Here is a 27418-nt window from a genome sequence, read left to right on the forward strand (position 1 = left end):
ACCCACATGATAAAAATGGACTAGAACTAGGCACGCACGTCGTACGTACCAAATCGATCTCTTGCTTTGGATATTGCGCAATAGTTACATGAGATGTAACCACTGGGTTGAGACGATGAAAAAGTTCTGGAGATGCATGGTGCTGACGGCTGCCCAACACAGTAAATGTGCTTAATGCCACTAAAAAACAGTCAAAATGGTAAATTTCATGGTATGTGTATTTTACAAAAACAAAAACAAATGTAACCACTGGAGTAAATCAGGTGAAGGGTACATGAGACCTCTCTGTACTTCCGGTGAGTTAATTCAAATACAAAATTAAAACAAAACAAAACAAAACTGTGGCAAATAAAACATACCAATGGCTACCAGGGTGGACCCTCTGGAAAGGACACCGAATTTGAGAAGCAGCACGTATCCTGCTTGGTGAATCCACGACCCCATCCAATCCCAAACACCCTACGAGGAATGGAGGAACACAGGGCTCGGAAACGTGGAGTGAGGCGGCTCCATGGATAGCTACGGGTCGGTCCTGGTCCCCGTGCCCACCACCTCTGGGGGGCGGTGGGGTGATGAGGGCTCTGAAGGGCTGGCACCCCAAGTCTCTGTCAAGTACCTCCCACACCACATGCGCTCAACCTCCTGCAGCCAGAGCCCTGCCCAGCCCAGCGCCATCCGTCTTCCCCTAAGTGATGCTGCTGCTGGGGACAGAGTAGGCACTCAATAAATGTTAGACGAATTGAGTGATTACAAACACGCTGAAACATTTATCAATACCCACAAGAAGACAAAATGCTACATTACTAGACTATTGGATTACCCTATTTAAAAGCCTGAGTTTAAAAAACTCTCCTCCTTCCTCTCCTTGATTAGTATAAATCATCCTCCCTGCTTTGTAACTAACTATCTTCTACTTGGATTGATTAACTTTAAAGAAAGAGAGTCCAACAGCCAAAAGCTCAGATCCCATTAAATTATCTATCTTATGAAAAGACTAGGGTGGCAAATTCTTTCAGAGTTAAATATTTTTGTTTTCTTGTTTTTCACTTGCCCTTAAGTTATTAAATTCATAAGAGCTGGCAGCTTCCCAATGGGAGTGGAAATATTTTAACAACATAAAGCCAGATTGTTGTCATATCCAATGTAATGAAAAAAGTCTCATTGTGCAGCTCAGTACAACTTAAAATACCTTTTTCTTTCATCTTCAGGAAAAGAGGCTTGGGTTAGGACAAAACATTACTTTCCATTTAGTTTATTGTACAGAGGCTTCAACCAGCTGTGGATATGCCATATACATCATCATCATCATCATCACCACAATTACTGAGAACTTGCTGTAACCAAAGCACAGGGAATTCGAAGGCGAAGAAGTAGAAGAGCAGGAAGCTCCAATCAATTACACCCTCACCGTGAGCGGGCACCATGCCAGGCTCATGCTGGGCGCACTAGATCTTCACAGCAATCTAAGAAACAGGTTTTATTATTGTATTTCCTCATCTAAGACATCTATTTTAAGAGGCACTGATATTTTACATACCATTCAAAAAGATAAAAATGCTGCCAAATAAACTAAGACACACTGGTTTCTTATCACACAGATTGTAGGACACCTCCCGATTTTAGAGACGCTGCAGGGTGAGCCTCTGAATCAGTGAGGCTGGGTAACACTTCCAGATTCCCAGGAAAGCGCAGCTCGGCCCCAGGGCTGGGGAGGGTGGGCGTGAACCCGGGAAAGCCTGACTCCCAACCCCTGCTCTTGTCCCGGAAGGCCCCACTTCCCCTCCCGGCACCCCCAACGCACACTGGGGCTGGGGGCCCCACTTTCAGGCTTACTTCAATGACAGCACTTGAAACCCTGCTTTCCAGAAAGAGAAGACAGACGTTTTCTGAGTAGCAGGCACTTTTCACACTCCATCACATTTAATCCTGACAAGCAGGGCTGCGGCTAACGTATAAGATACCTCCTCGAGAAAGGGGGAAACGCACCCCTTCCTCAAGACACTAGCTCCCCCTGTCAGAAACTGGTCACAATATCCTGATTTTCTTGGAATAAGACACTTTACTACCACTTGCAGAAAACTGTCACATCTATGGAGTGAATGAGTCCCCTTAGATGTGGTGCCCTGGTGCAGTGTGCAACCTGCACAGCTGTACAAAGTGGCCCTGCTACGTAAGTCAGCCACAAAGATATCATCATCCCATGTTACAGATGAGGATGACAAAACTGGTACAAGACGATCAAACTCGGGCCTACGTGGTTCCAAAGCCACCTGGTCGGTGCACAAGAAACTTACAAATTGGGAAGAAACACAGACTGTACGTGCATGCGTGTGGTTGTGTGTGTACACAGGAACATACCTACCACACGCCACAGGAGAGCACGGGGAAAACGCAGGAATCCCACGGCTGAGGCAACTGGGGAAGACTGCTCGGGGAAGGGACGGGGACCTGGCCCAGGAGATGGTGGCACAGCTGGAGGCCAAAGGAAGCTTCCACAAAAAAGGAGCGGAGGTTGGCCAGCCAGTGGGGACAGAACCCAACCCTTGAAATACCATGAGAGTAAAGAGGGGGAGAACAAATTCAAGGCAGGGGGGCACACTGGCACGCGTGCGGGAGGTGGGCAGCCACCCTGGTCCTCCGAAAACCCACCACAGAAGCCTGCCGCACAAATCAAGTCTGCGGCTGAGATGGGTCCTGAGGGCTTCCAAGTGGGAACTCTGGAGAAAAGGTTTTCCATCTGGGTGACTGGGGCCTGCTGTTTGCCTGCAGGGGAAGGCCTGGGAGCCGGGGCTGAGGAAACGCAGTGCAGGCTCCAGACTCCTTTCCTCACCATCCAGCCCCAACAGCAACAACCCAGCAACAGGGACTGGCTCTGGGCGGGCAGATTATGCAGGCCAGGTCTTTTTACTTCACAGACTCAGAGTTCTTCAGATCTTCCACAGTCGTGATTACATGTGTAATCCAAGAAAGAAAGGAGATTTTTAACCGCCCCCCCAAACTGATGTTAGAAATAAAGGGAGAGTAAGGAACAAAATAAGGTCTCCCCTTGGGGAAGGAAGACACTGACCCCAGGCAGCCTGGGCCGAACACCGGCTGGAAGAAGAAGGGAGGACACAGCTGCCAACATTGAGCAGGAGACACGAATTCTGGACACAGGACAAAACGTTTCCCATGTCTGATGGTGTTCTGGTGTTTCTCCCGGAGGTGATTAGACATCTGACTGGGGGGACAAGGGTGGCTGGGGACATTATGCCTTATGCCTCTCTGCCATTCTCTAATGGAACATTAGCTTGACAACTGAAAGTGCACAGTGTTCAGGGGCACCTGGGTGGCTCAGTCGGTTAAGCGTCCAACTCAGGTCCTGATCTCAGGGCCATGGGATCCAGCCCCACATCGGGGTCTGTGCTCAGTGCTGAGTCTGCTTGAGATTCTCTCTCTCCCTCTGACTCTCCCCCGGGCTCCCATGTACACTCGCTCTCTAAAATAAATAAATCAATAAAATCTTTAAAAAAAAAAAAGACTGCACAGTATTCATATGACTAAAAAAGAAGAAAGAAGGGGGGGGTGGGAAGGAAATTGGTTTAACCAGTAGAGCAAGATAGATTTAGATTGGGAATCAATAAGGAAAAGGCATTCTTGACACAAGAACGTGTCAAGTTATGCCCACCACAACGACACGCCTGGTGGGTGGGGACAGCCGAGGCTCGAGGTGCCAGATTCCAGAACTACAAATGGGTGGGCCAGGTGCACAGGGGGCCCGGGATCAGGGGAGGCCAGACAGGAAAAGGCACCAGAGCTCCCAGAGCTGGATGTTCTAGAAAATTCCCACGTGTCAGCCACGGAAGGGGGGCATCAAGACCTCACGGCCTCAAGTGGCAGCCGCCACCCCCCCTGCCCTCCCCAGCAGCAGAACAGTATGACACTGCCTCCTGCGCTCACACAGACCTTCACGTCTGTGATGGCACCTGATCCTCCCCGCTGACCGGAGAAGGAGCTAAGTGCCACCCAATCACCACCACCACCACCATCGTCATCCCCAGTGTATGGAGGAGAAAGCTAGGGCTCAAAGAAGTTAGCCAGCTGCCAAGGAGCCCAGCCAGATAAATCACAAAGTCAAAACCTGACCAAGACCTTGCAATGGGCGCCCGCCTGGTGGACAACACTGTGCTGGGACAGACGTGTTTACTTCCTGTGACAGGACATCAGGTCACTGCAAGGAACACAAGCCCGGGTCCCCAGCCCACAGCCCACATCACAGAGAGACCTTTCTAACGATTAATTACAACTAAGAAGACGAGCTACACCGAAAGGGGGACTTCGCTCTGTGTGTGTGTTAATAATTTATACTGCAATTCATTCCAGGGAGCAGTAAGCTGGGAAATGAGAGCGCCAGAAGCGGGTGCGACCCCCTCCCTGGGACCACACACATAGTAAGATGCCCACTGCACGGCCTGGCAACAGGTCTAGAACGAGGGAACAGAGAACCACCACATACAGGACAAAGAGCTTTTTTTAGCAAAAAAACAAAAACAACAAAAAAAGGAAAACAAAAACATGGGTTGTTACCAACAGGCAGGAAATGAGCGGGCGCCATACACGTGCTAGCGGCACCCTCTGGTGGTCGATCCGGGCACTGCAGCCTCCATTCCCGGGATGGAAGAAGTGGACCACAGTGAAAATGTGGCTGACATTTACTGATCCCTAATTCTGTCCGGCACCACAGTTTGCCCGTCACCCACTTAACCTTCACATTAATCCAGTGGGGGAGGGACTGCTATCCCCACTTTATTTTTTTTTAATATTTTATTTATTTGAGAGGGAGAGAGAGCACAGGAGCGCAAGAGCAGGGGGTGGGAGAAGCAGACTCCCAGCTGAGCAGGGAGCCCGATGCGGGGCTGGATCCCAGGACCCTGAGATCGTGACCTGAGCCGAAGGCAGACGTTTCACCGACTGAGCCACCCAGGCGCCCCGAAGCTATCCCCACTTTAGATGAGTAGGCTGAGCCCAGGGAGGAGACTGCCCGGTCATGCAGCAGGGGGGCGACAGCAGAAGCAGGGCACACACCCCCACACAGCCCAGGCCCGGTGCCCATCCTAACTGAGTCACCACGTGACACTTATTGCTGCTTTTCGAGTGGGGAGAGGATCCGTCCTGGCAGCCCAGCCCTGGCCAGCCCAGCAGGTGAATCAGACCCAGCTCCAACCATGGACCCCGTCCTCGTCTCAAACAGCCACTTCCGGGCCAACTCTCAACCTGCATAAAAGTTATTTTCAGGTCTTATGGTGCTTTCCCACTTACAGCCGTATTTCTGTGTGAAAGAAATGATGCTGAGCCAAAGAAGCCTGACTCAGAGGACAGGCGCACATCCATTCCCACCAAGTACAAAAACGAAATGATTCCTCTTGCACTGTCTGAGTCAGGATGGAGCTACCTACCCTTGGGCAGGGTGCTGGGTTCGAGGGCTTCTCAGGTGTGGCGGGGCTCTGTTTGGATCCACAAGGAATTCTGTCTGTGAACATCCGTGGAGCTGTTTCTCTATTCTATACACACTCTTCTACACGTATGCTATATGTCAACTTAGAAAATGGAAACAGCAAATTTTAAAGGAAAAAAATGTAAGGAAAAAAAGTAGATTAATGACACATGAGGTGAGAGTGAGGGCAGCCATGAAGCCCAGACCTAGACGTGAACCCACCTCTGCCCAAGTAGCCGTGTCCCTGGCTCCTGTGGGTGCTCGGTCTCATGTGCTTGTTCCTCGGCTGCTATGGGGGGGCCATACAAGCCCAGCTCAGGGACCAACACCTCAAAGGCACAGTCCAACAAACGGTGGGGAGGGCATCAACCTGGGCCAGGAGTCAGGGCCTGGGGACACCAACCCCTAACTGCCTCCCACCTCCAATATGGCAGATTCTGTGTAAGTGTCTGAATCTCTATTGGTCCAAAACAGAAGTGGCCTTCAAATGGCTTAATGTGAAACCTGGTCTTCAAGCCTCACCCAGAGGTTAACGTGTAGAGAGACAGACAGAGCTCCCTGGGCCCAAGTAAGGGGGTGGAGACAGCCCCACCCAACACCCGCCTCCACTATGGCCTGTGGGCCCAACGTGCACCTGCCCTCCTGCCCCTCCCATCTCCAAGGTGCCCTCCCAGCTCCAAGGATCGGTGGGCTGAAGCTCCAGTAAGTGCACACCCGAATCTGTGGTATTATCATGCATCTCATAAAATGCTGATGAACACACCAGCTTCTTTAACTCACAAACTTAACGTTTTTATTAAATGGGAGGGAGAAATCCCATGGGTGTTCCTTTGCTGAAACTGGATTAACAAAATAAAATGAGAAATGCTCAGGATCAGCTATAATTAACACTGGGCCAACAGTTGCATTATAATTTTATGCGTACACATTTCTTCCATGTTGAAACTTGGCATAATTTTTTAAAGCTATTTTTAAGCACTCTCCGAGTGCGAGCCTCGGGAAACGGAGTATACTCGCATTTAACATAATCCTAAGTGAAGAGCTGGGCCCCTTCCTCGGGAAAGCACCACAAATTATGTGAACAGGAACCAGCCCCATCACCCGCTTCTCTAGTTCTCCACCCCAGCAGATCTGTGCGAAGATCGGAGGATGTGGGGAGCCTCCTGTGCAAAGGACCGAGGTGGCTCCGGAACTCCCACAAAATGCCTCCAAGGTGACCGCATCTCTGGGATCATTTCCACGTTAAACACAAAGTGTGCGAAATCTTGCACCATTTTATAGGACATTTGAGGGAGACAGCAATGCCCAAGGCCACCAGCACCAGGCCTCTGACTTCCCAGTGTTTGGTTTTTTTGTTGTGCTGCTTGATTTTGGCTCCTTTGTGTGTCTGACAAGCCTTTTATCTCACTTCTGAAGGGAAAGAAAGGGCTGCAGGTCCCAAACTCTGGGTTCAAACCCCGCCCACACCGCAGCTTCAGAGTGACTGGGGCAACCTTTCCCTTCCCAAACCTGCAGGCACTCAGCGAGAAGAGGAGACCATCAAAGCTGCCTGCTGACCTCATGAGGACAATATGGGGAGGGGGGAGGTGATCATGGGGGAAACAGTGGGAAAAGGGCTTTGCAGACAGCTAAACATGGCGTAAATGCAGAATAGAACGGACTCTCTGAAATCCAGGGCAGTCGGGCTGGTTGGCTAAAGCTCCTGACCATGTGCTTGGCTGCTCCCCTCCTACCACTGGCCCTATCTGCTGAAGAAGCCAGTACGGGGCCCTACATACATACACACACGCACACACGCACACACATGCACCTGTGTGCATAACATGTACATGCAGGTACACATATTACATGCATGACAGACACGCGCTATGCATGCATGTGCACACACGTGTTGCACACATGTACACATGTAACACAGATGCGCACACACACATGCTTCCCTTAGGAAAAGAAAAGATGCAGGCGACTCAGAAGTTCTCTGAGGGATGGACATAAACCATCCAGCATGAATGAAGACAACGAATAGAACCCAAGGCTCTGAGAAGAGAAAGCCACCACAAGGAAGGGGGGAAGAAGGTGGGCAAACAAGGGAAGGAAGGAGAGAGGCCAGAACTCACACTTCCAGAGTCTGAGACAGGCCAGCACTTGGCGGGGGACGGGGGGATGGGGGGGCCTGGGCAGCAGGAGCTGGGGATACAGATCCCATAAGAGGAGTGCGGACCCAGCTGTGGAGAGACAACTTGGGGGGGATCCCCCAGCCTCCTCCCTCTCCAGCAGGAGCTCAGATTCTACCCAGTGTCTTCCCTGTGGCACCCCAAGCCCGCAGGGGAAGGAAGAGCCAGAGCCCCAGGGATCAGGAGATGCCGCCGGGTCACTGTAGCCATTGTTTAATGACCGGGACTGTTTTCTGATTAGACCCGTCCCGCCCTTGTTTCTTCACTCTGCTTCCCAGGTTATTTTAAAGATGAACTCAGTTTCTTCTAGCATCGCCCGAAGTGCGCTGCCTGGCACCCGTTAGTGAAGATGCCACCTGCCCGGTCCCCATTTCTGCAGCCTACTCACACCCCACCCCTGGTAACCCGGGCAAAAGGGCAAAAATAAAGCCCTTAGAAAGGCTGATTCTGGCTCACCCCTTCTCCTGCCTGGGCAAGGCTTCAATTCAATGCACGTGTGATGCGTACTTGCCCACATAAAGCAGGGGTGCGAGGGGCCAGGAGGGGAGAGAAGCACAGAGCAGCATTTCCCGGGCTGTTCCTGCTCAAGGAGAAGCTCTGGAGGGACTGCCACTCAGCCACCAACGCTCAAGAGACCCCCTCCAAGCATCTGCTGTCCTACAGAAACAGGAGCACTGTGATTTCAAATTCTCTAGCAGCCATATTAAAACAAAAAGAAACAAGTAAAATCAATTTTAACAACATGTCTTCTGTAATCCAGGTTATCCAAAATATTACCATTTCACTTATAATCCATTTGTAAAAGATCGATGAGAAATTTCATTCTTTTTTCCTTTTGTACCAAGTCTTCGAAATCCGGTGTATGGTTTCTACTTACAGCATACCGAAGTCTGCATTAGACGCAAATCTAGTATTCACCTTGTTTCCAGAACCCCAGGCAACTTTTCTACTGCAGATGAGAGAAACATGGCATGTGGATTCCACTCCCCCACATCCAGCAGGACCGGAGAGGGCCCCCACCACCCCAACATCTTTGGGACCCACCAAGTTAGGTAAACCAACACAAGGAATTAGGAAATTTAGACCATGACGACAAGAGTCCCTGCCCACACTGTTATGGGAGAGGCAGAAGACAGAGGGATGTTTTCATTTATTACTGTCATGGGCTTAGAAGCCACCTGTCTGCTCCAGGCTCCTGAGGTCATAATCAAAAGAGACCAAATAAAATAAAAGCCTGGGCAGGAACGGAAGGCAGATATGGGAAACATGCAAATTCAACTTCAAATTGTAAATGTCTGCTCTACTTATTATGAAAGCCTGAGACAGGTCTCAGTGATAAAGTAGTCTGAACTTGAAAACTAATTCTAGGAGAAAGAACTGCCCTCTAATATCCAGATGTGTCGAAGTTTTTTTCTAATTCCAGAACAGAGCTTTAAATTAAGCAGGAAGAGCCGGGGGGGAAAGAATTCTCCAAACCCCACCAGCCACTCACCCCAGCCTACCAGAATGATCTGGCCCACTCTTCCTAGTAACTAAGATGTGAAGTAAGTATTAGGTATATTCTCCAAATGCCTGGGCTATTAGGGAAAGAAGTCATTTTTAACCGATGTTCATTAGCTTCATAATACAACATTTACTAAGCGCCTAATATACGTCACACATTATGCTGGGCACATTTAGAAATGAGTAAGATACAGACCTTCCCACTTTGTTCATGAAATAATTTAAAGTGACTGTGGTTTTATTTGTGGTCTAATTTCATACTCTTGCCTTGGAAAGGACAGAGAGGTGCCTAAATCCGGCCTCCTGGCCAGTGTCCAGACGGGACGGACAGCCCTATCAGACCCTCACCTTCAGTGTCTGAACAGCTACCATTTATGTTTACACAGCTGGGAACTTCAGAAGTCTGGCTCCAGCTAGTGCAGCCTCAGGGTGACCCTGGCAAGGCCAGCCCCTTGGCCTTATCTGAACAGGCTATCCAGGGGTCCCGGGGGTCTTCTCCCCTGCAAGCCTGGCAGCCCAGTCGTTCAGCCACACCTGGTGGGTCCCCAAGCTTGGCTAAGGCCAGGCCAGTCCTGGCGCCCAGGCCCCGTATCTCTTAAACCACCTGCCGCAGGTCTATACACACACATGTCCCCTAGGGGGCGATAAAGGGCAAAGGAGAACTCAGGCCTCCAGGAGCTAGTTGAGAGCCACAAGCTTGAAATTCTAGGAAGTGGGTAGGGCTGGCAGGCGCCTGCTGTCTGGTTAGCAGACTTGTTTTAGATCGGGCACCTTTCTTCGAGTCTCAGCTCCAACCTCACTTGCTCAGACAGCCTTTTCTTAAACCCCTTCACTATAACTGAGTTATCGGTTACTGTCTTGCCCTCCCTGTATTCACTTTAGCAGCAATTACCACAACGTGTAATCGTGTATTTAATGGTGTGTTTGTTTAACCTCTGTCTCCCCTAATAGACTGTATGCTCTAAAAACATCAATTTCATTTCATTCAAGATACAGTTAAAAGCTTAAAAAGATCAATGCTGCAGGCTAATAAAGATATTTACCTATAAACAGAGAAATGCTGCCGATTTCCTTTGTTGTGAGGACTAGAGCGTTTCCAGAGTGCTCACTCCGAGGCCCTGAGGATGTTACCCAAGTCATCCCTCATTCTCGCTTCCTAGCAAAACAAGTCAAGACCTCCTGCTGGGGAGACACCCGATGAGCTCTGGATGGGGGCCACCGGCCAGCCCCCCACAGGGGGAAAGCGCTTCACTGCTCTGGTTCTCCAACTCTGCAAAATGGGACTAAACGCAGCATTCGGAACAGTGGTTTGAAGAGAAAGCAGACCCAGACAAAGGGCCTGGAAGTGAGATGCTCCGTGAGAGAGAACAGGGTCCAGATGTGCGCAGGGCACCCACCCCCCAGCAAGGGGACGTCCCACTTCAACCGCACGGCTTCTAGGGGAATTCTGCTCCTTCCTGGACACTTACACCCTCGGGTCCTCTCTCCCTGGGTCTACGTCCCCACAAAAAAAAGAAGCAAAAGTCAGTCCTTTCACTGAAATACAAGAAATACACTCAACCCAAACATTCACGCACTTAAAGTAGAAAAATAATAAATAAGCAAGTATAGGGATAATCCCTAAAGTGAAATACAAAAAAAAACAAATGAACAGAACTGGACTTTAACTGAGCAACACAGGGGCGCCTGGGTGGCTCAGTCAGTTAAACGTCTGCCTTTAGCTCAGGTCATGATCTCAGGGTCCTGGGATCGAGCCCCACGGCAGACTCTGCTCCGCAGGGAGTCTGCTTCTCCTTCTCCCTCTCCCTCTGCCTCCTGCCCGCCCCCCACCCCGCTTGTGCTCTCTCTGTGTGAAATAAATAAAATCTTTAAAAAAAAAAAAAGAAGAATGAGCAACATAACTGCACTGAAATGGGAGGGAAGAGCGGGGGAGGACAAGCCAGGTCACTTGGGAAGCTGGTGTTTGCACCCCCCTCGGCCCCCGGTCAAAGATTAAATACTGAACTCGAGTTAGTGGGCCTCTTTCCCAGTGACACAGGTTAGCAATTTGCAAACTATTTTTAGTAGATCCTAGGACTGAGCAAATAAGTAACTTGCTGTGGGTACTGGGAGGCAGTCTCTCTGGGTCAGAGAAGGGAGTTACAGATCTGGAAAGGGAAGGGTGGAGAAGATGCCGGTGCCGTTGGGTTGGAATTGGAAAGATCCGCAGATATGGACGTGGGTCGGCCACGTCTGAACTTTCTACACGTCTGCGTGGTAGATGCGCACAGGTACCCATTTCCCCGCTGTGCTTAAGGAGAAACAGCCATCATGGCTCACCTAGTCCCGCATCTCCGTCTCTCAACACCATGCTCCACTTGAACCCGTTCTCCTCTAGGAACAGCCGATTCCAGAGCTGGAGAGGGAATACCCTGTTGTACAGAGACCAGGGAAGTTCTCAGAGAACGAGGGGGCACGTCAAAGAAGCTTCGATTAGCCAAATATGGGGAAATTGGGTCATCAAATTAAATAATATAAAGGATCACAAACCAATGAATAAAGAATTCATGAATCCACAGATTTATAAAAAACGGGAAGCTCTCACACAGAAGACACCTAATAAATGCAGAAGAAATGATGGCATTCGAGACACATCATCTGGCAACCCTCAGCGCTAATGGGGTCTGACAAGAGTCATCAGTGGAGGCTAAAACGAGGGGTGAAGAAAATCCGAGCAATGAAGAGGAGCGGGCCAGGGACACGGTCCCAAAATATCTCATCGTGAGACAATTTCCAAGGAGAAAAACAGTAACTGTCCCTCGAGAGAAGCTGACCCCCTCCAACGTGCAGGGCCGAGGGTCGGCGCCACGTCTGTGGTGCTCGCACCCACACCGCAGAATCCGAATGGGATCACGACGAAACTCCGCGCGAGGCCCAAGGGAGGGACACTCTACAAAATAACGGGTCCGTACTCTTCAAAACTCAGTGTCGTGTAACACAAAGACACAGGAACCGCTCCCTGTTCAAAGGGTAAAGGGACACAATGACCGAACGCAGTGCTTGAGCCATGACTTCCGTCTGCTTCGTACGAAATTATTGGAACTGGTGAAACTGAATTTCCGTTGGTGAAATCTGAATAGCGCTACATTGACGTTCCTGTCTCACTTTGACCTTCGTGAGGTAGTTATGTGGGAGAATGTCCTTGTTTTGAGCACACAAACACTGGAAATATTTAGGAGCAGATCAAAGGGCATTATGTCTGCAACTCGGGCACCAGGGCTTTGGAGAGAAGGGAGAGGGGTCGGGGAAGGGCATGGGACACATCCTGGGACGTCCTCAGTCCAGAAACTCACTAGCGACCCGGAACATGACCAGTCTTGACCCACAGGACCGTCATGTCACACCCTGCCTCTCAGCAGCTCAGACCACACACACGGGCACAGTTTGGGAACCACGGAGATAAGGCAGGCACCAGGCACCGGAGCTGGTCAGGAACATCCGCAGGGAATTGCCCCACTGATGGCAGCAGTGCAGGAAAAGGCAGAGAAAGAGGGAGGGATGGAGGGCAACCCCACTCCGGGCCAACAGCAATCTCTGGCAGGCAACCCGTCGGGTTACGAGAGCAACTATGGACGCTTCTAGACTCTGCCAGAAAAGCAGGAAGATCCAGAGTAGGAGGGCTGCGGTCCCCCCACCCCAAGACAGCGAGGCAGTACAGCACCTCTCACGGTGCGTGGGACTGTAGGAGCGGGAGCTCTCGGCCAAGGTGAGGTTCAGGTCCTGCCACCGCATGCCCAAGGCGGCGGCCGGGCAGCAAGCAGAGGGCCCAGGGATTGCGGGCACTGGCGGGTGGTCTCCAGCAGGGACCCTGGGAATCTCTCCCCAGCCACCTGGGGCCCCTGTGCTCGGCTCAGCCTGCTCTTGCTCGGTGAGCCCTCAGGGCCCCCCTGAAGGCACCCACTTGAGCACCAGCCTCAGAGTCCACCTATCAGAGAATAAACTGACAGACGTTTAGTTCCCATGTTACAGAAACAGAAACGGGCTCCAAGGAGCCCTGAGGACTGTCACATGGTGGGGCCAAAATTCCAAGCTCGGTCTCCGGGACTCCACAGCCCGTGCCATCCTCCAGGGCCTACATTTCCAGGGCACCCACAGGCCCCCCACCCCAGGGGCTGGGCAGGGGGACGGGGGCCCCAGATTCAGGCAGCAGACAGGCAGGGCCAGCGAAGGCTGTCTGGGCTCGGCTCTCGGGCCCAGCCCTGGACACAGAAGGCACGAGGCTGTGGAGGGTCAGTGAGGGACTCTGGGCGCGCGGAGGCTGCTCGCCCTGCGGGGCTCCTTCATGCCTTCCTCCCCGCCTTTACCCCTGCTCTGCCCTCTGCCCTCCCGCCACCCTGGTCAGGGCTCCGATGTCACCCTAAGGCTTTGGGGAGGCCCTCCCTCAACCCCAGGCATCAGCAACCCTGACGCCGTCCCCCTCACTCTACCCTATACAATCTGTAGCCCCCCCCCCCCCCCCCCCCCCCCCCCCCCCCCCCCCCCTAAACCATCCGCCCCCCCCCCCCCCCCCGCACAACTCCGTGAGCTGATGCACAAGCGTGTGGTCGTGGAACCATCCCCACGACTGACACACACAGCAGAGCTCCCCCACGAGCCTGCAGTCCACGCCCCTGCCTGATGGCTCCTGGAACTGCCGACTATTTTATGGTCCTGTCAGTCTGCCTTTTCTAGAAGTTCTGAAAACTGGAATCAGTCTTTTGTTTTCAATTGTATTACAATAAACAATTTATCAACGTAACCATTTTTAAGTGTACAGTTCAGGGGCATTGAGCACATTCCCACTGCTGTGCAGCCACCCTGCCATCCGCCTCCAGAACTCTTCATCCTCCCCAGCTGAACCCCCATTCCCATGAAAGAATCACTCCCAGTCCGACCTCCTCTGGGCCCCCGGGCAAACACTCTCCACAGCGTCTCCACCGATCTGGCTGCTCCTTCGTCCCTCACGTAAGTGCAATCACACTGTTCGGTATCTATCTTCCCGTGCCTGCCTTATTCACTTAGCACAAGGTGCTCGAGGTTCATCCAAGTCACAGAACACGTCAGAACTTTTTAAGAAGGAATAACATACGTGGTACGAATGCACCACATTTTGTTCAGCCACTCATCTGTCAATGGACATCTTTATGCTACTGCAAATAATGCTGTAGGAACACGGCACACAAATACCTCTGAGTCCTTGAGTTCAATTATTTTGGGTGTTACACAGAACCAGAACTGCTGGATCATATAGTAATTCTAGTTTTCATTTTCTGAGGAACCTCCATACAGTCTCCATAATGACTGCCACTTAGATTCCCGCCAACAGCGCACAAGGGTTCGAACTTCTCCACACACTCGCAGTGGGTAGTCTTTTGTGCCTGGCTTCTTTCACTTATCATGGTTTTGTTTGGTTTTGGCCTTTTAAGATTTTATTATTAAGTAATCTCAATGCCCAGCACGGGGCTCGAACCTACAATGCCCAAGATCAAGAGTCACACGCTCTACTGACTGGGCCAGCCGGGCGCCCCTCACTTAACATGTTTTTCAGAAGAATCCATGTTGTTGCCTCATTGGCAGTTCATTCACTCTTACTGAGGAGCCATACTCCATTGTGTTGCTGTACCACAGCGTGTTTAGTGATTCATCCGTTGATGAGCATTTGGGGTGGCTCCAATTTGGGGCTACCACAAATAGAGCTGTCATAAATACGTGCATACAGGTCTTCACGCGGACACACATTTCATTTATCTTGGGTAATTACGTAGGAGTGGGACTGCTGAGTTAGATGGTAAGTATATGATTGACGTTGTAAGAAACCTCCCAATGATTTCCAAAGCGGCTGTGCCACCCTGCCTCCCTCCCCAACCTCCACCTGTGAGTGCTCTAGGTGCTCCACACTCTTACCCACCCTGGGTGTCGTCCGTCATTGTAGTTTCTGCCACTCTAGCGGCTGTGTAATACATCTTGTCGTGGCTTTAAGTTACATCTCCCCAGTGATAATGATGGTGAGCATCTTTTCCCGTGCATCCTGCAAACTCGTATCAGCTCCTCTGTAAAATCTCTCTCAAACCTTTTGCTCATTCTTTAATTGATTTCATCTTCTCTGTGGCTGTGAGAACGGGACTCTCGGGGCCCCCACAAGGCCCACTTCTGGGGGCACCATTCCTGGAGTACGGTGTGAGCAGTCGAAGGTTCAGGCCTCAGCCAGGGCCTCGCACACACAGCAGGACCAGATACGTGTCAGCGGTAGCAGGAAGACGCTGCTTTTATCTCTGGTGACCCAGGTCTCCCCCAGCTGCCAGGCCTCAGCAGCAGACCCAGACCTTTCCCTACAGCCTGGTCCAGGCCCAGGTTCTGGAACCAGGCAAGGTCCCAACTGAGGGCCCAGAAGGAGCCTCTCTAAGGGCTCACGGGCCCAATGTGTGCTGGGCTGCTGGTGCCAACACTGAGTGACCACGGAGCTCCCTGTCACCACACCTGACCTTCTGCTTCTTTGTTTGCAAAGCAGAGATGATATGGCCACTCCACAGGGCTTTTGCGCAGAATAAATAACAGATGTGAAGCACCTGACTGAGCAGGTCTGCAGACACGACGGTTATTAGTACCAGATCCTAACTTACTCCCCCAGCAACTGCATGCTTTCAAAGAGGGTCAGGCCTCTATTTCATGTTTTATTGTGTATTATTACAAAATCCCTCTCATTATGCATTTAATTCTCAAAGACACTACTGAAACATTCAAGATGGTCAGGGGAAGAAGGTGAGGCTTGAGAGACGGAAGGAAAAGACAGATGGTGGAAGAGAGGAAAGGAACCTGCCACGCACCAGATGTGTTCCCAAGCCTCCTCTCCTGGCCCTTTACAACAGGAGCCCTATTTATATACAAGGGAACAGGGACGCGTGACTCGCCAAGGCCCCACAGCCCTGAGACAGCGGGACCAGGACTGCCACCGGCTTCTTCCATGCTAGGGCCCCCACTCCCTGCATTACCTGAGCCTGGTTCCCCGCCTGTGGCCCAGGGGCAGGGATGTTGGGGCAGGGCTCACTCCTGCTCAGGACAGATTCCCGGAGCCCCCAGAAGCTCCCAACCACAGGGTTCCCATCCCCACACCGCACCCACCCCCCGTGTGGACGTCCAATGTTTCTAGACTCATTTGTTGGAAGAGACTTTCCTTTCTGCATTGAACTACCTTGGACCTTTTGTTGAAAATTATGTGTGGGTCCAACTCTGAGCTTTCTGGTCTATTCCACTGATTCCCTACTTCACACCATACACAACCTAATTTGAGATAGTCAGTAGACCCAAACCTAAAAGCAAGAAGTATAAAGCTTTAAAAATAAATATATAAACACACCTCGGAGAATACTGTCGTGACCTTAAAGTAGGAGAACATTTCTTAGAAGAGGATACAAAAAACACTACCTATAAAAGCAAAAATAATGGTAAATCAGACTTTACGAAAATTATAAACTTCTGAACAAAAGATAAAATTAAGAAAACTAATAAGCGAGCACAGACTGGGAGAAAATACAACACATATATACGACAAAAGACTCATATTTAGACTATATATAGAACTCCTACAAGCCAACAATTAAAAAGACAAGCAACCCAATGTTTAAAATAGGCAAAAAATTTAAATCCACATTTCTCCAAAGATGATATACAAATGGCTGATAAAGTCCAAGAAAAGGTACTCAGGATCGCTGATCATCAAAGAAATGCAAATTAAATGAGATGCTCCTGCATTCCCTCTAGACTAAATCAAAGGAAAAACAGTGACAAGGCCAGATGTGGGAGTGCATGTGCAGCAAGTGGAATTTTCCTACGCGGCTGATAGAGGTGCAAAACAGTACAACTATTCCAGGAGGCTATCTGGAAGTTTCTTAAAAAGTTGGGGTGCCTGCGTAGCTCAGTCACTTGAGCGTCTGGCTTTTGATTTCAGCTCAGGTCATGATTTCAGCGTGGTGAGATGGAGCCCCTCCTCAGGCTGAGAGGGAAGCCTGCTTAAGATTCTTTCTCCCTCTCCCTCTGGCTCTCCCCAATCCCCCTCCCAGGCTTGTGCAAAAGTGCACGTGCTCTCTCACGCTTAAAAAAAAAAAAGTTAAATATACCTCTGTCCTACAACCCAGCCATTCCACTACCCAAATGCAATGCAAATATAGGTCTACAAAAAACCTTGTACAAGAATGGTCATGGCAGCTTTCTTCACAATAACCAAAAACTTGAAATAAGCTCAGATGTTTATCATATAAACACCCATACAACGGAATGCTATTAGAAAATAAAAGAAACACAACCCTGGATCTCAGAACCTCTATGCTGAGTGAAAGAAACCAGACACCAAAGAATTCTATGATGTTCTACAAAAAGCAGTATCTATGGTGACATTACTCAGACCAGTGGTTGCTTGGGGTGAGAGGCAGGAATTGGGTGGGAAGCGGCAAGAGAGAACTTTCCGGAGTGAGGATAAAGTTCTGCACTGCCGGGGTGTGGTAATACGGGTGGTAAAACTGTACATTCACGGTCTGTGTATTTCACTCTATCATTACACCTCAAAGAAATTGTCTTCACGCAGCTGCTAGCTGCAGAGGCAAACTGGCAGGCCCAAAGTTTTCATAAGAAAGTCCCAACAGCTTTCTGCTGTTCGAAAGACCATCCCCACAGACATCTAGCATCCCACCCCTGCCTCCAGCCCTAGTGCTCACCCAGGTCACACAAAACACAGCTGTGGGTGGCTCACACCTGGGCCTCAGTACCACAGACCCCTCTGCTCGCTCTGCAAGTTCCAGTTCAGGCACCTCCTCCTTCAGGAAGCCCTCCTTGAATCCCCTGGCCCGAATTCCCGGGGCTCACTTCCATCAGAGCACCGGGCACTTTCTCCTAAGGGAATGGGTTTTCCACTGCTAGGATAGTGCCAGAGCCTTAGGAGGAAACAGTGTCTCAGATCTGACCTTCCATTCCCAGCTCTTAGCACAAAGTTTGGCACAAACATCTGGGTAAACCCCGGAATCAGCTTGGCTGTGGAAAAAAAAAAAAAAAAAAGGAAAAGAAAAGGTCCTGAGGGGCAGAGAAGTGGTGGTGGCCCCTTTAGAAAAGATCTGGTGGCAGAAAGGCAAAGAGTATTTGACACAGAGAAGGAAGCCAGTAAGGGCCCCACAAGGAGCCGTGGCACTGTTTTACAAGGCCCTCCAGGACTCCAGGATGTCCAAGACCCCCAGTTCCAGAATGCTGCTCCCAAAGCCTCCTGGTCCTCGTTTCTAGGTGCCAAGGCTGAGCGGGTCCCTGCAGCCCCCAAGGGCCCCAGCAAAGCCAGGGGCTGCTCTGAAGCCAGGTCCCCCACCCTGCCCATCCTGCGTCAGCCCAGACCCAGGTTGGGGGCACAAAGGCACCAGCTTCCAGACTTCAACACTTTGCAGCTCCATTTGTTACATGATTTAAAATAACAAAGAAAAGTCTGTTACCAGATTTAAAATTCTTTTTATATTAATATGCCAAGCATAATCTTTTTATAATCAAACTCAATTATCTATATATTTTCTGTTTGACAAAAAAGAGAGGCAACTTCAAATCTGTAATAAATGTTTAATATGCCTATTTGCTTCACTCCCGGATTCCTTTTTTTTTCTTTAAAAAATTAATCAAAGTCTACCACACCTTTCCAACCACAAGTGTTTTCAAGTTGCAAGTCGATGACAATGCACTAGGCTTTACGATGGAGAGATCAGGTCTGGGTCGGGAAGGGATAAACACCAGTGCCACCAGGCCCCGAGCAGGGAACAGGATTAGGTTTCCTTTTGCAGGCGGAGGGAAGGCACAGGGGTTCCAAGAGTTGCATGATTTCCCTCAGGACAGGAATCTGGTGATTGGCAGATCTCTGGACCTAGAGCATGTGTTCTCTCCACCCTCCCAATTGTTCCAACCCTTAAAGTTGACACCTGCCCTTGAGAAATTTCAAAGACAGTGAAATTTTAACAGGATAAACAGCTGAGAACAAAGAGAAAACTTCACTCTAGGCTCAGTTCCTTCTACATAATTAAATCGGCCCAGCTTGATGGGGAGGTTTTCAGAGGCAGCATGCATGAAACTATCTATAAAAGGAAATGCAATTAAGGAGAGTCTTTTCAATATACCTAATTCTAGACTGCCCTTGCCCTAGGCATAAATTTAATTCTACTTAAGGACAACTATCTTTAAGAAGTTGTTATGTAAATTATAAGGCAAGGGGAGAAAAGGAACAGGAACCATTTTCCCAGGTAAATGAGAAAGGCTGAGAAGGCTGAGAATTACCCGGTGGTAACTGATCTCTAATTTACTGTGATGGCCATCTCAGTCAGCGAAGCACCTAAACACCCGGGCCCTACAGACCCTATGCAACTCCACCCTGCTATCATGTATTACACTGCTTCCCCTAAATCAACCTAACAACCAAGCAAAACAGGCAACTCTTCAGAAATGAGCTGATCACGAGTTGACAATAATACATTTAAAAAACCTGATCTCTCGTTAATTCCAGCTGGAAATTGAAACTACAACAAATGCCCAGGTTTCTTTTCTAAAACTGTTAACTCCCAAAGAGGTGAGGGAGGCAGTTTGTGTATCAGCAGCAGTGGGATTACTTGGGAGGGGGAAGGCAGCAAATCGGGCAAGTCATCTTAAGAAAGCATGCGGGCGTAGTTCAGGGGTCCTGACCCACAGCTGTGGCTCTGGGTCCGCTCTGCCACGCACTCCACCCACGCCAGTATCGGACACAACGGTGGGATGAGGGCTCCTGACCGCTGCCTGGCATGGAGAGGGATGCCATGCACGGCTCTGGCCGTAGAGTGAGTGGCATCCCACGGCCAGCACACACAAGCTCTGGGCGTCTTCTTCAGCCTTCGGCCGGGGACACTCACTACAGCCGCTTCAGTACAAATCGCTAGGCTCAGAAGATGAAGCTGAAAGGGGCAGCTGTGGAGGGTAAGCCCCTTGCCACTAAGTCTGCCATTTCTGAAAGTTCACTGGGCTCTGCAAAGAACCCGGACTGGAAGAGGCAGGAGATCTGTTCATTCATTCTTCCATTCCCCAAGTGCATACTGAGCACTTCCCGGGGCCGAGCACTAACAGGGGGATGGAAGTACAGCCAAGCACGCCGAGTCTGGATTTCATCCCAAACTGGAGGAAGTGGGAAAACTGTATGAAGTTGACCTCTGAAGCTTTGTCCCTCATCAGTAAATGACACAAATTAGCACTGCTGGGAGAACTGAGCAGAACAGCCTGAGGCCAGTGCCAGCGTGTGGACGGTGCTGTTAACCACAGGAGGACCCCCAAGCCCAAGGTTGAGGGTCTCGGACCAGGTGTTAAGTGGAAAGTCCAATACCTACGGGGGCGGTCAGCAGAGAGGCTGGTTCGGCGGCGAAACCAGAGACGGCTGCCCGGAGGAGGTGATCTGAGCTTAACTTTAAAGGGTAAGGAACAGAGCGGCAGGTAGAGGGTAAACGACAGGCCATCACAGCAGGTCACAGTCACCAGCAGCAACGTTATTCCCTGGCGTTAATGGCTCCTTCTACAGGACACAAAGCTGTCCTTCAGCAGCTCAGTCGAACCCTGTCCCTACGTGAGTCTAAAGGAGCTACCCATTTCACAGAGGAGGAAACTGAGGCCGGGCAAGAAGGCGGCCCGAACGCGGGACCGCAGATCAGAGTTGGCAGGCCGGGATTCGAACCTCCCGCCGGCCAGGACGCCTGCGCTCCGTCGCAGGCGCGCGGCCGGCCCTACCCGTCGCCCTGGAAACGGCCCCGCGCGCGCGCAGTTTCCCCTCGCTCACTCTGGAGCTTGCATTCTCTTGACTTTTTTTAAATAAAACCCCGAGGCGGCGGGATACCACCAACGACTGAACGTGCCGTCGAAGGACGCCGCTACGTCCGCTCTCCGCCCTGGGCCGCGGATCCCTCCGCCGCCCGGCGGCCCGCGCGCTTCTTCTCGACTCCAAACTCGAAACGGGTTCCCGCGCGCCGCGCCGCACCCCACCCCCACCTCATCCCCACCCCAACCCCCAGCCCGGCTCACCTGCCGCCCGCGTCTCCATGGCAACGCCCCCGCCGCGGAGGAAAAAAAAGCCTCGGGCTCTTCCGGGCTCCACCCGCGCCGACCGCGAAGGCGAGGCGCCCCGCTGATGCTTCGCTTTTTATTTTTATTTTTTTAAGAAAAGAGCCGGCGAGGTTATGGCGAATCTGCGGCATTCAACATGGCGGATGGAGTCTTCGCCCTCCTCTTCACGGGGCGCTGACGCCGGCGTAGCGTACGTCAGCCTCGGGTGACCCTCCCCCAGCGCCGAGCGCGTCTAGGCTGGGCGGTCTAGTGCGCATGCTCCGGTCCGGCGGCTTCGCTTTGTATCCCGTTCCGCGGGTTCCAGTGCTCCGCTTTTTGAGCCACTCCTGGGACGGTGCTAACGAGAGGCCTGGAATCCAGATCGCAGGATTGGGAGTCTTCCCATTTCTGCCGGGAGCCAGCCAATCTACCTGCCTGCGCATCCTTGGACTCACCTGTCGTGGAGCCACTGGGCTGGACGTGCAAGAATTCTGGGTTCGTGTCCCAGTTCTGCCCTTTACTAACTACTTTGGGGCAGCGATTTAACTTTCCTTGGGCTCAGTTTACTAATTTGTCAGTCGGGGTGGTTACAGCCTGCCTCCCTTTCGAGGGTTGCTGTGTTTCCCCGAAGCGGGATGCTCTCCGCCGGGGGCGCCCGGCTCGATCTAGTCCGGGTCGTACAGCCAGAATTCAGCGGCCTGACGCCACCCGGAGAAAGTGAGCGCCTTGCGTCCTGACTGTCCTGCAGAAAGTCTCAGATGCGTGGAGCACGCCTCTAGAACGCTCGCTCCTCTTCCTGAGTCTGGCGCACAGCCGTCTTTCTGCAGGCAGCCTGTCTGCTTGAGATGTCATGGCCTTGTTTTCAGTTGTTGTTGTGAAGGGGATCCGCTCTGCCACTTCCCTTAGATCTCCGCTCTAGTGACCTCTCCAAGGGGGCCCTCCCGCACCACCGCATCCAAAGTAACCCTCCTGAGTACCTGTTTTCTACACAGTATCTGTTAGCGCCTGGCATGAATTTATCTCCATCTGTCTTGGTCACCCCTTTGGCCCCAGAAACTAGAAATGAGCCTGACAGTTATGTATTGAATAAATTAATGAGTTTTGTGTTGCTTGTATTTTTAAGGCTATCTTTTGTTTATAACAAATGATGTTTTTCATTTTTGGTAGTAATATAGTTTTCTTTTTAAACACAACTGCTTTACATTTTTAGTCAACTTTCAAGAAAAGGGTACATATGCAGAGACAAGGGGAAAAAATCTAAAAGGGAACCTCAGGTGAGATATCTGGAAAACACTGATTTATTTTTATGGTTCCCCTGAAAAGCTTATCTTTGCCTGTTGCAAGTCTTTTTTTCTGGAACAACCTCCACTCTGTTGCTACTCAATTTGAGATAGTTTTCGGACAGCCCTGACACTCATGCCCGTGTGTTCCCTTGGCTCTGGCTCCTATTTACCTTGCCCCATTCCCTACTCGGTTGCATTTATGTGTTTACACAGCCCCCTGCCCACGAGCTAGACCAGGAGCACAGAGCCCACATAGGTCTTTCTCGTGCTGGTTTCCCAGGTCCTACTGCCCGGTAGTAGTATTAAATGAACCCATTCATTCCCACGGTCACCTGTGTTTCAGTAGTAAAATGCCCACAGACATTGAGCTTTAGGATGACATATCAGATTTCTCAGGAGCCTTGTGTCTTGCTCTTTAATCCTGTTCTTGGGAGATAAAAAGTCATTATAAGACCCCAAATTTGGGCAGTCCACTAGATATATGTTCAGAGAAATCTCCTTCCCCGCTCGTTTCATTTCATCGGCATGACATCTAGGAGGTTAAGTTGGACAGATATTATTATTGTTCTTTTCTAGATGGGAAAAGGAATGTTCAGAGAGGTTATGTGGCTTTTTGAGATTACACAGCAAGCCAGTGAAGACCCAGGTGTGGAACGGGTCTCTCCACACCCAGTGTTCTTCCCATTTTACCACATCACCATCAGAGACTTGTCCAAACGACCCACCGTGCCTCCCACAGAGCCAAGTCCAAGGTAATCATAGGGTTCCTGCCACACACCCACCACATCCTACATCACAAACAGATGGCTAGGTGGAGCCCATCACAGATTTCATTTGGAAATGAACTGCCCAAAAAGCTGCATTGATGAGCTTTTCCGTTTAGAACTATAAATATTTATAATAATCACTATTTTGCTGTGAATCAATTTCTATCAGGAAATTAGAGTTGGTCTGGTTGCTTACAATATTGGTTTTGTGCTGGGTTGCTTTCTTGCAGCAGCAATAAATGTTAGCTATTGATTAGCAGATAGATTGCTCCTGGATGTTGTAAGCAAAATGAATTTTGGAAATGAAGCAATTTAAAATTTGCCTCAGAATATTAACAAAGTCAAATTAAAAAAAAAAAAGCAATTGTGGATTATGGGTGATGGTCCTGAGTTAATTATTTGGACAGCTACAATTTTCTCTATTATTCCCATGGCATTTTCTTCCTCCTCTATCCAAAGAAAATTCACTGAACACTTATCGTTACTGAAAACTGGCCTGGCCACAGGCATATGGAAACAACAGAGAGTCCCTTTCTATGGGACCAGATTTGCAAATGGAGGGACAAGTACACCCCTGGCTCATCCATCACTCTGCTGAGGGCTTTGCACATTTTCAATCAGCAAACATCTTTATTCTTTTCATTTGCCAGTAATACCTCAAAATGCCTTCAATTAATGAAGAAATACCGATAGAATTAAATATAAATTGCTCAGAATTATATAATTAATGGCTCCCTACTTCCACAATGGTTCCCAGAGAAGATCAAGCTTCCCAGCTGGCCCTTTGGTGGCAATCAGCCCCTCGAGGCTAGCACATGAAAGCATTTATGTCAATAGGTTTACTAAGATGAAATGGCTTCTAGTTATATAATAAATATCCTATGTAATTGAATATATTTGTGTCAATAATTTTATAATTATATCTCATAGCTGCATGACAAATCGGCATTTACACGAAAAGAGAATATATACATGATTTTTAAGACACTTTCTTGAAAGCAGGTTTTGATAAAGGATATACACAGGTGACCTCAAAATAATGGGCCTCGAGGCACATGGCAATGATAAAATCAGAGGTGGGGATAATCACAGGCTGAGTGAAGTGTTAAAAACCTATATAGGCACACCATAGAGAAAAATCCATTTAAAATTGTATAAAAGAAAAGGGGATAGTAATATTAGAACGATATGAGCAGTCTCACTGAACAAAATTAGGACCTCAGGAGCGACATCTTTTCTGAATTCTGTTTTTTCCGTGGCCATCGAGGGCCATCATATCTGCGTGTACCCTCAGTCCCTAAATATCGATCTCAATAGTATTTTTCATTAGTGGTAACCAGGGCTCCTTCAAAGTAGCTGAGTCCGTGTTTGGGAACCGGGGAAAATTGGAATGGCCTGAAACATCTTGCTATCACCAGAAAAGCAGAAAACTGCAAAAGTGCTGGGCTATTGCTGGAAGGCAGCAGTCAGCTGAGAACAGGGGGTCCCTCCCCCCAGGCTGTGATAGCTTGTACATCACAAAGAATAGCTAGGTCTCTGGTTTTTGATCTCCGGGAACAAGTTGAGTCTACGAAAGGCATGAGACTTTCATGATAAAAAAGGAAAAGTTATTATGTGTAATTACAAAGCATATTGTAATTCAGAGAAAGGGTAAAAACGGAATATTTTAGTAAGTGAGTGAATTAGGTGTATGGGGATCTGTTCCTACTTGAAGTTCCTCTACATCTGCTTATGAAGTGGTCTATCTGTACAAGTTGAGAAGAGTAGGTAAGTTTATTACAAGTAAGTCAACATTTTCCAGAAAGAGTAGAAACCGTACCCAAACCAGGAAGGGCTGGTCCAGACCAGCGGTCTCATAAATAATCAGGTAAAAGAGGGTTCAGAAATGGTGTGGCAAGTTAATGGATTAGCCAAATGTCCTAGGAGGATTGCCAACAGATTCAACGGCTACCTGGCCCTGCCAATAACAATGAAATGCTAATGATGCGTAATGAAGTTCATTGTAAACAGACAGGACATGAAGTATCTGAGACTTACTGTACATGGAGACTTACCGTACAAGAACTTGCTTGTAAGTCCTGTTGACATGGCAGTTGAACCCAATATGACAGAGGGTGCCCCAACCAGCAAATGCCTGCTGCCAGTTGAGACACCTTGAAGGATTCTGTGGTCCAGCTAAAAATCCAAGAGTCAATGACCCCGAAGCTATGATTTCAATGTACCCAGGGAGGAGATAATCTCTCCGTTTTGGGTCTGATATTGCAATCCTGGAAAAGTACAAAAACAAGTTTTATAGCGAGAACAAAGAAATTGGTCAAATCAATAGTTATGATTTTTACAAATAGGATCTGGGTACAGTAAAAACGTTTGGGGTTTTTGGGTGTTTGAAGCATACAAGAGATGCTGTCTTAGATGTATAGTTATACTGAAACGCGGTAATTTGACTAAGTGTGTAAATGGTGAAGGAAATATGATTTGTAAGGTTTTAAGTTTTTATCAGTGGTGTTTGAATAGTTTACAAAAAAGTTAATGGATTTGTAAGTATAATAAACATTCTTTAAACCAACTGCAAGCAGTAGTAACTGGGCCGTGTGAAAGAAGGGCCGTGCGTGGCCTTGGATCCCAGCAACAAGAAGGAAAAACAAGAGCATTGCCAGGGCCTAGCGGAGTGCCAGGCTCATCACTGGGGCCCAGTAAACAGTTATGCAGTGAAGGGAGGGGGGTGGGGGAAGGGGTGAACCCAGGAGGTGAGGAAAAGGAACAATGCATAATTACACACTGATTTAATGGTTGTTGTGTGGACAGCACTGTTAGATGTTTAGGGGGAAAAAAAGGGGGATTTTGAAAAAACACAGGCATCTGGGCATCTGTGACTAGAGAGCTGATTCATCCAAACATGTTTCAAAGAATAAGGCTGATATAGCAGCGCAGATAAGGGGTGTGCTCCAAGATACACCACTGAGTGAAAAGCAGGGTTCAGGACAGTGTGTGGAGCGTGCTACCGTTTGGGGAACACTTTTTATTGGATATGCATGAACGCGATTATACATGCATTAGAGAGTCTCTGCAAATACAGAAAAGGAACTGGAGGCGGCAGACAGCTTTGTGAGAATGTATGCGCCTAGGGATCTGGGCTCACGGAGACAGAGTTTCCACTGAACGTTCTTCTGAAACAGCTGAAAGTTCGTCCACGCGCCTAGAATGCCTTTCCAGAGAAGAGAGGGAGGGAGGGAGGGAGGGGATTGGAAGGCCCAGCTTGGAGTTCTATGAGGTCCTAGTTCTATGACGCAGATGCTGTGGGACTTTGGACAAGTCGCTTATGTGCACTGTGCTTTCCTTCTCGGGGCAGCAAGGTGTTGCTCCCACATCAGGGGGAACTGTGAGAGACGAATGAGGCAGCAGTTCAGAAGCTCGGTGGGCACTGTGGTGTCTGTGCTGGGTCACGTCGCTTCGGTCCACCTGGGGACCAAAGACACGGTGACACAGGGCCAGGAGAGGACAGAAGAGCACACAGAGTGTCAGGAGGTCTGCATTCCAGTCCGGGCGGTGCCGCCAACCCACTATGGGACTTAGAGTCTGGATTTCAGTCCCCTTGTCTGTCAAATGGCAGCGGTGGTGGAGCAGGGAGTGACGAGATGGCTTCTCAGGCCCACGTCAACAACGATGAAACAGCGTAATATTGTTGTGAATCTTCTTATAACCGACTCATGAAAACCCCCCGGAGGAGGTCGCAATACGCAACCATCACTTAAATGTGCAGAAAGTGTGTACAAGGTTGCTGGCAGTGTATGCAGGGTCTGGTCTTGGGCAGAGGAGAGGAGGAACTTGTAGAAAGGAACAGCAGCGGCTAAGCCGACAGGTCCTGGAGCCACACAATATGCCAGGTTTTAGTTGTTCTCATAAAGGACAGCAGAAAGGAAAGGTGTCTGTTGGAAGTCCTACAACAGTGGCCCCCAATGACCCATGCCTCCCTGACATCACATGCGTGGGTAACCCCCTCCCACATTGACTTTGGCATTGACTTTGTGACATGCTTTGACCAAGGGGCCATGCACAGAGGCTTGACCAGCCCTTTCACACTGGGTATTGCCCTCCAGGGATGCTCCCCCCGGAAGCCGGCCACCATGCTGT

General features: G+C 49.7%; 1 protein-coding gene and 1 long non-coding RNA gene across 2 annotated transcripts in view; one reads left to right on the plus strand and one right to left on the minus strand.

Annotated features, from left to right (window-relative positions):
• ZFAT (zinc finger and AT-hook domain containing) overlaps nucleotides 1-25847 on the minus strand; it is a 216930-nt gene extending 191083 nt beyond the window's left edge. Inside the window, exon 1 of the mRNA XM_032415477.1 lies at nucleotides 21217-25847. Within this exon, the coding sequence (XP_032271368.1) occupies nucleotides 21217-21235 (19 nt within the window). The 5' untranslated portion in view covers nucleotides 21236-25847. The remainder of the gene's footprint in view (nucleotides 1-21216) is intronic.
• Nucleotides 21658-27418, plus strand: part of LOC116639310 — a 38241-nt gene continuing 32480 nt past the window's right edge. Inside the window, exon 1 of the long non-coding RNA XR_004300810.1 lies at nucleotides 21658-21732. This is a non-coding gene — a long non-coding RNA (uncharacterized LOC116639310). The remainder of the gene's footprint in view (nucleotides 21733-27418) is intronic.

The sequence above is a fragment of the Phoca vitulina genome, unplaced genomic scaffold (assembly GCF_004348235.1).
Source record: "Phoca vitulina isolate PV1807 unplaced genomic scaffold, GSC_HSeal_1.0 scaffold18, whole genome shotgun sequence".
NCBI classification, from domain to species: Eukaryota; Metazoa; Chordata; class Mammalia; order Carnivora; family Phocidae; genus Phoca; species Phoca vitulina.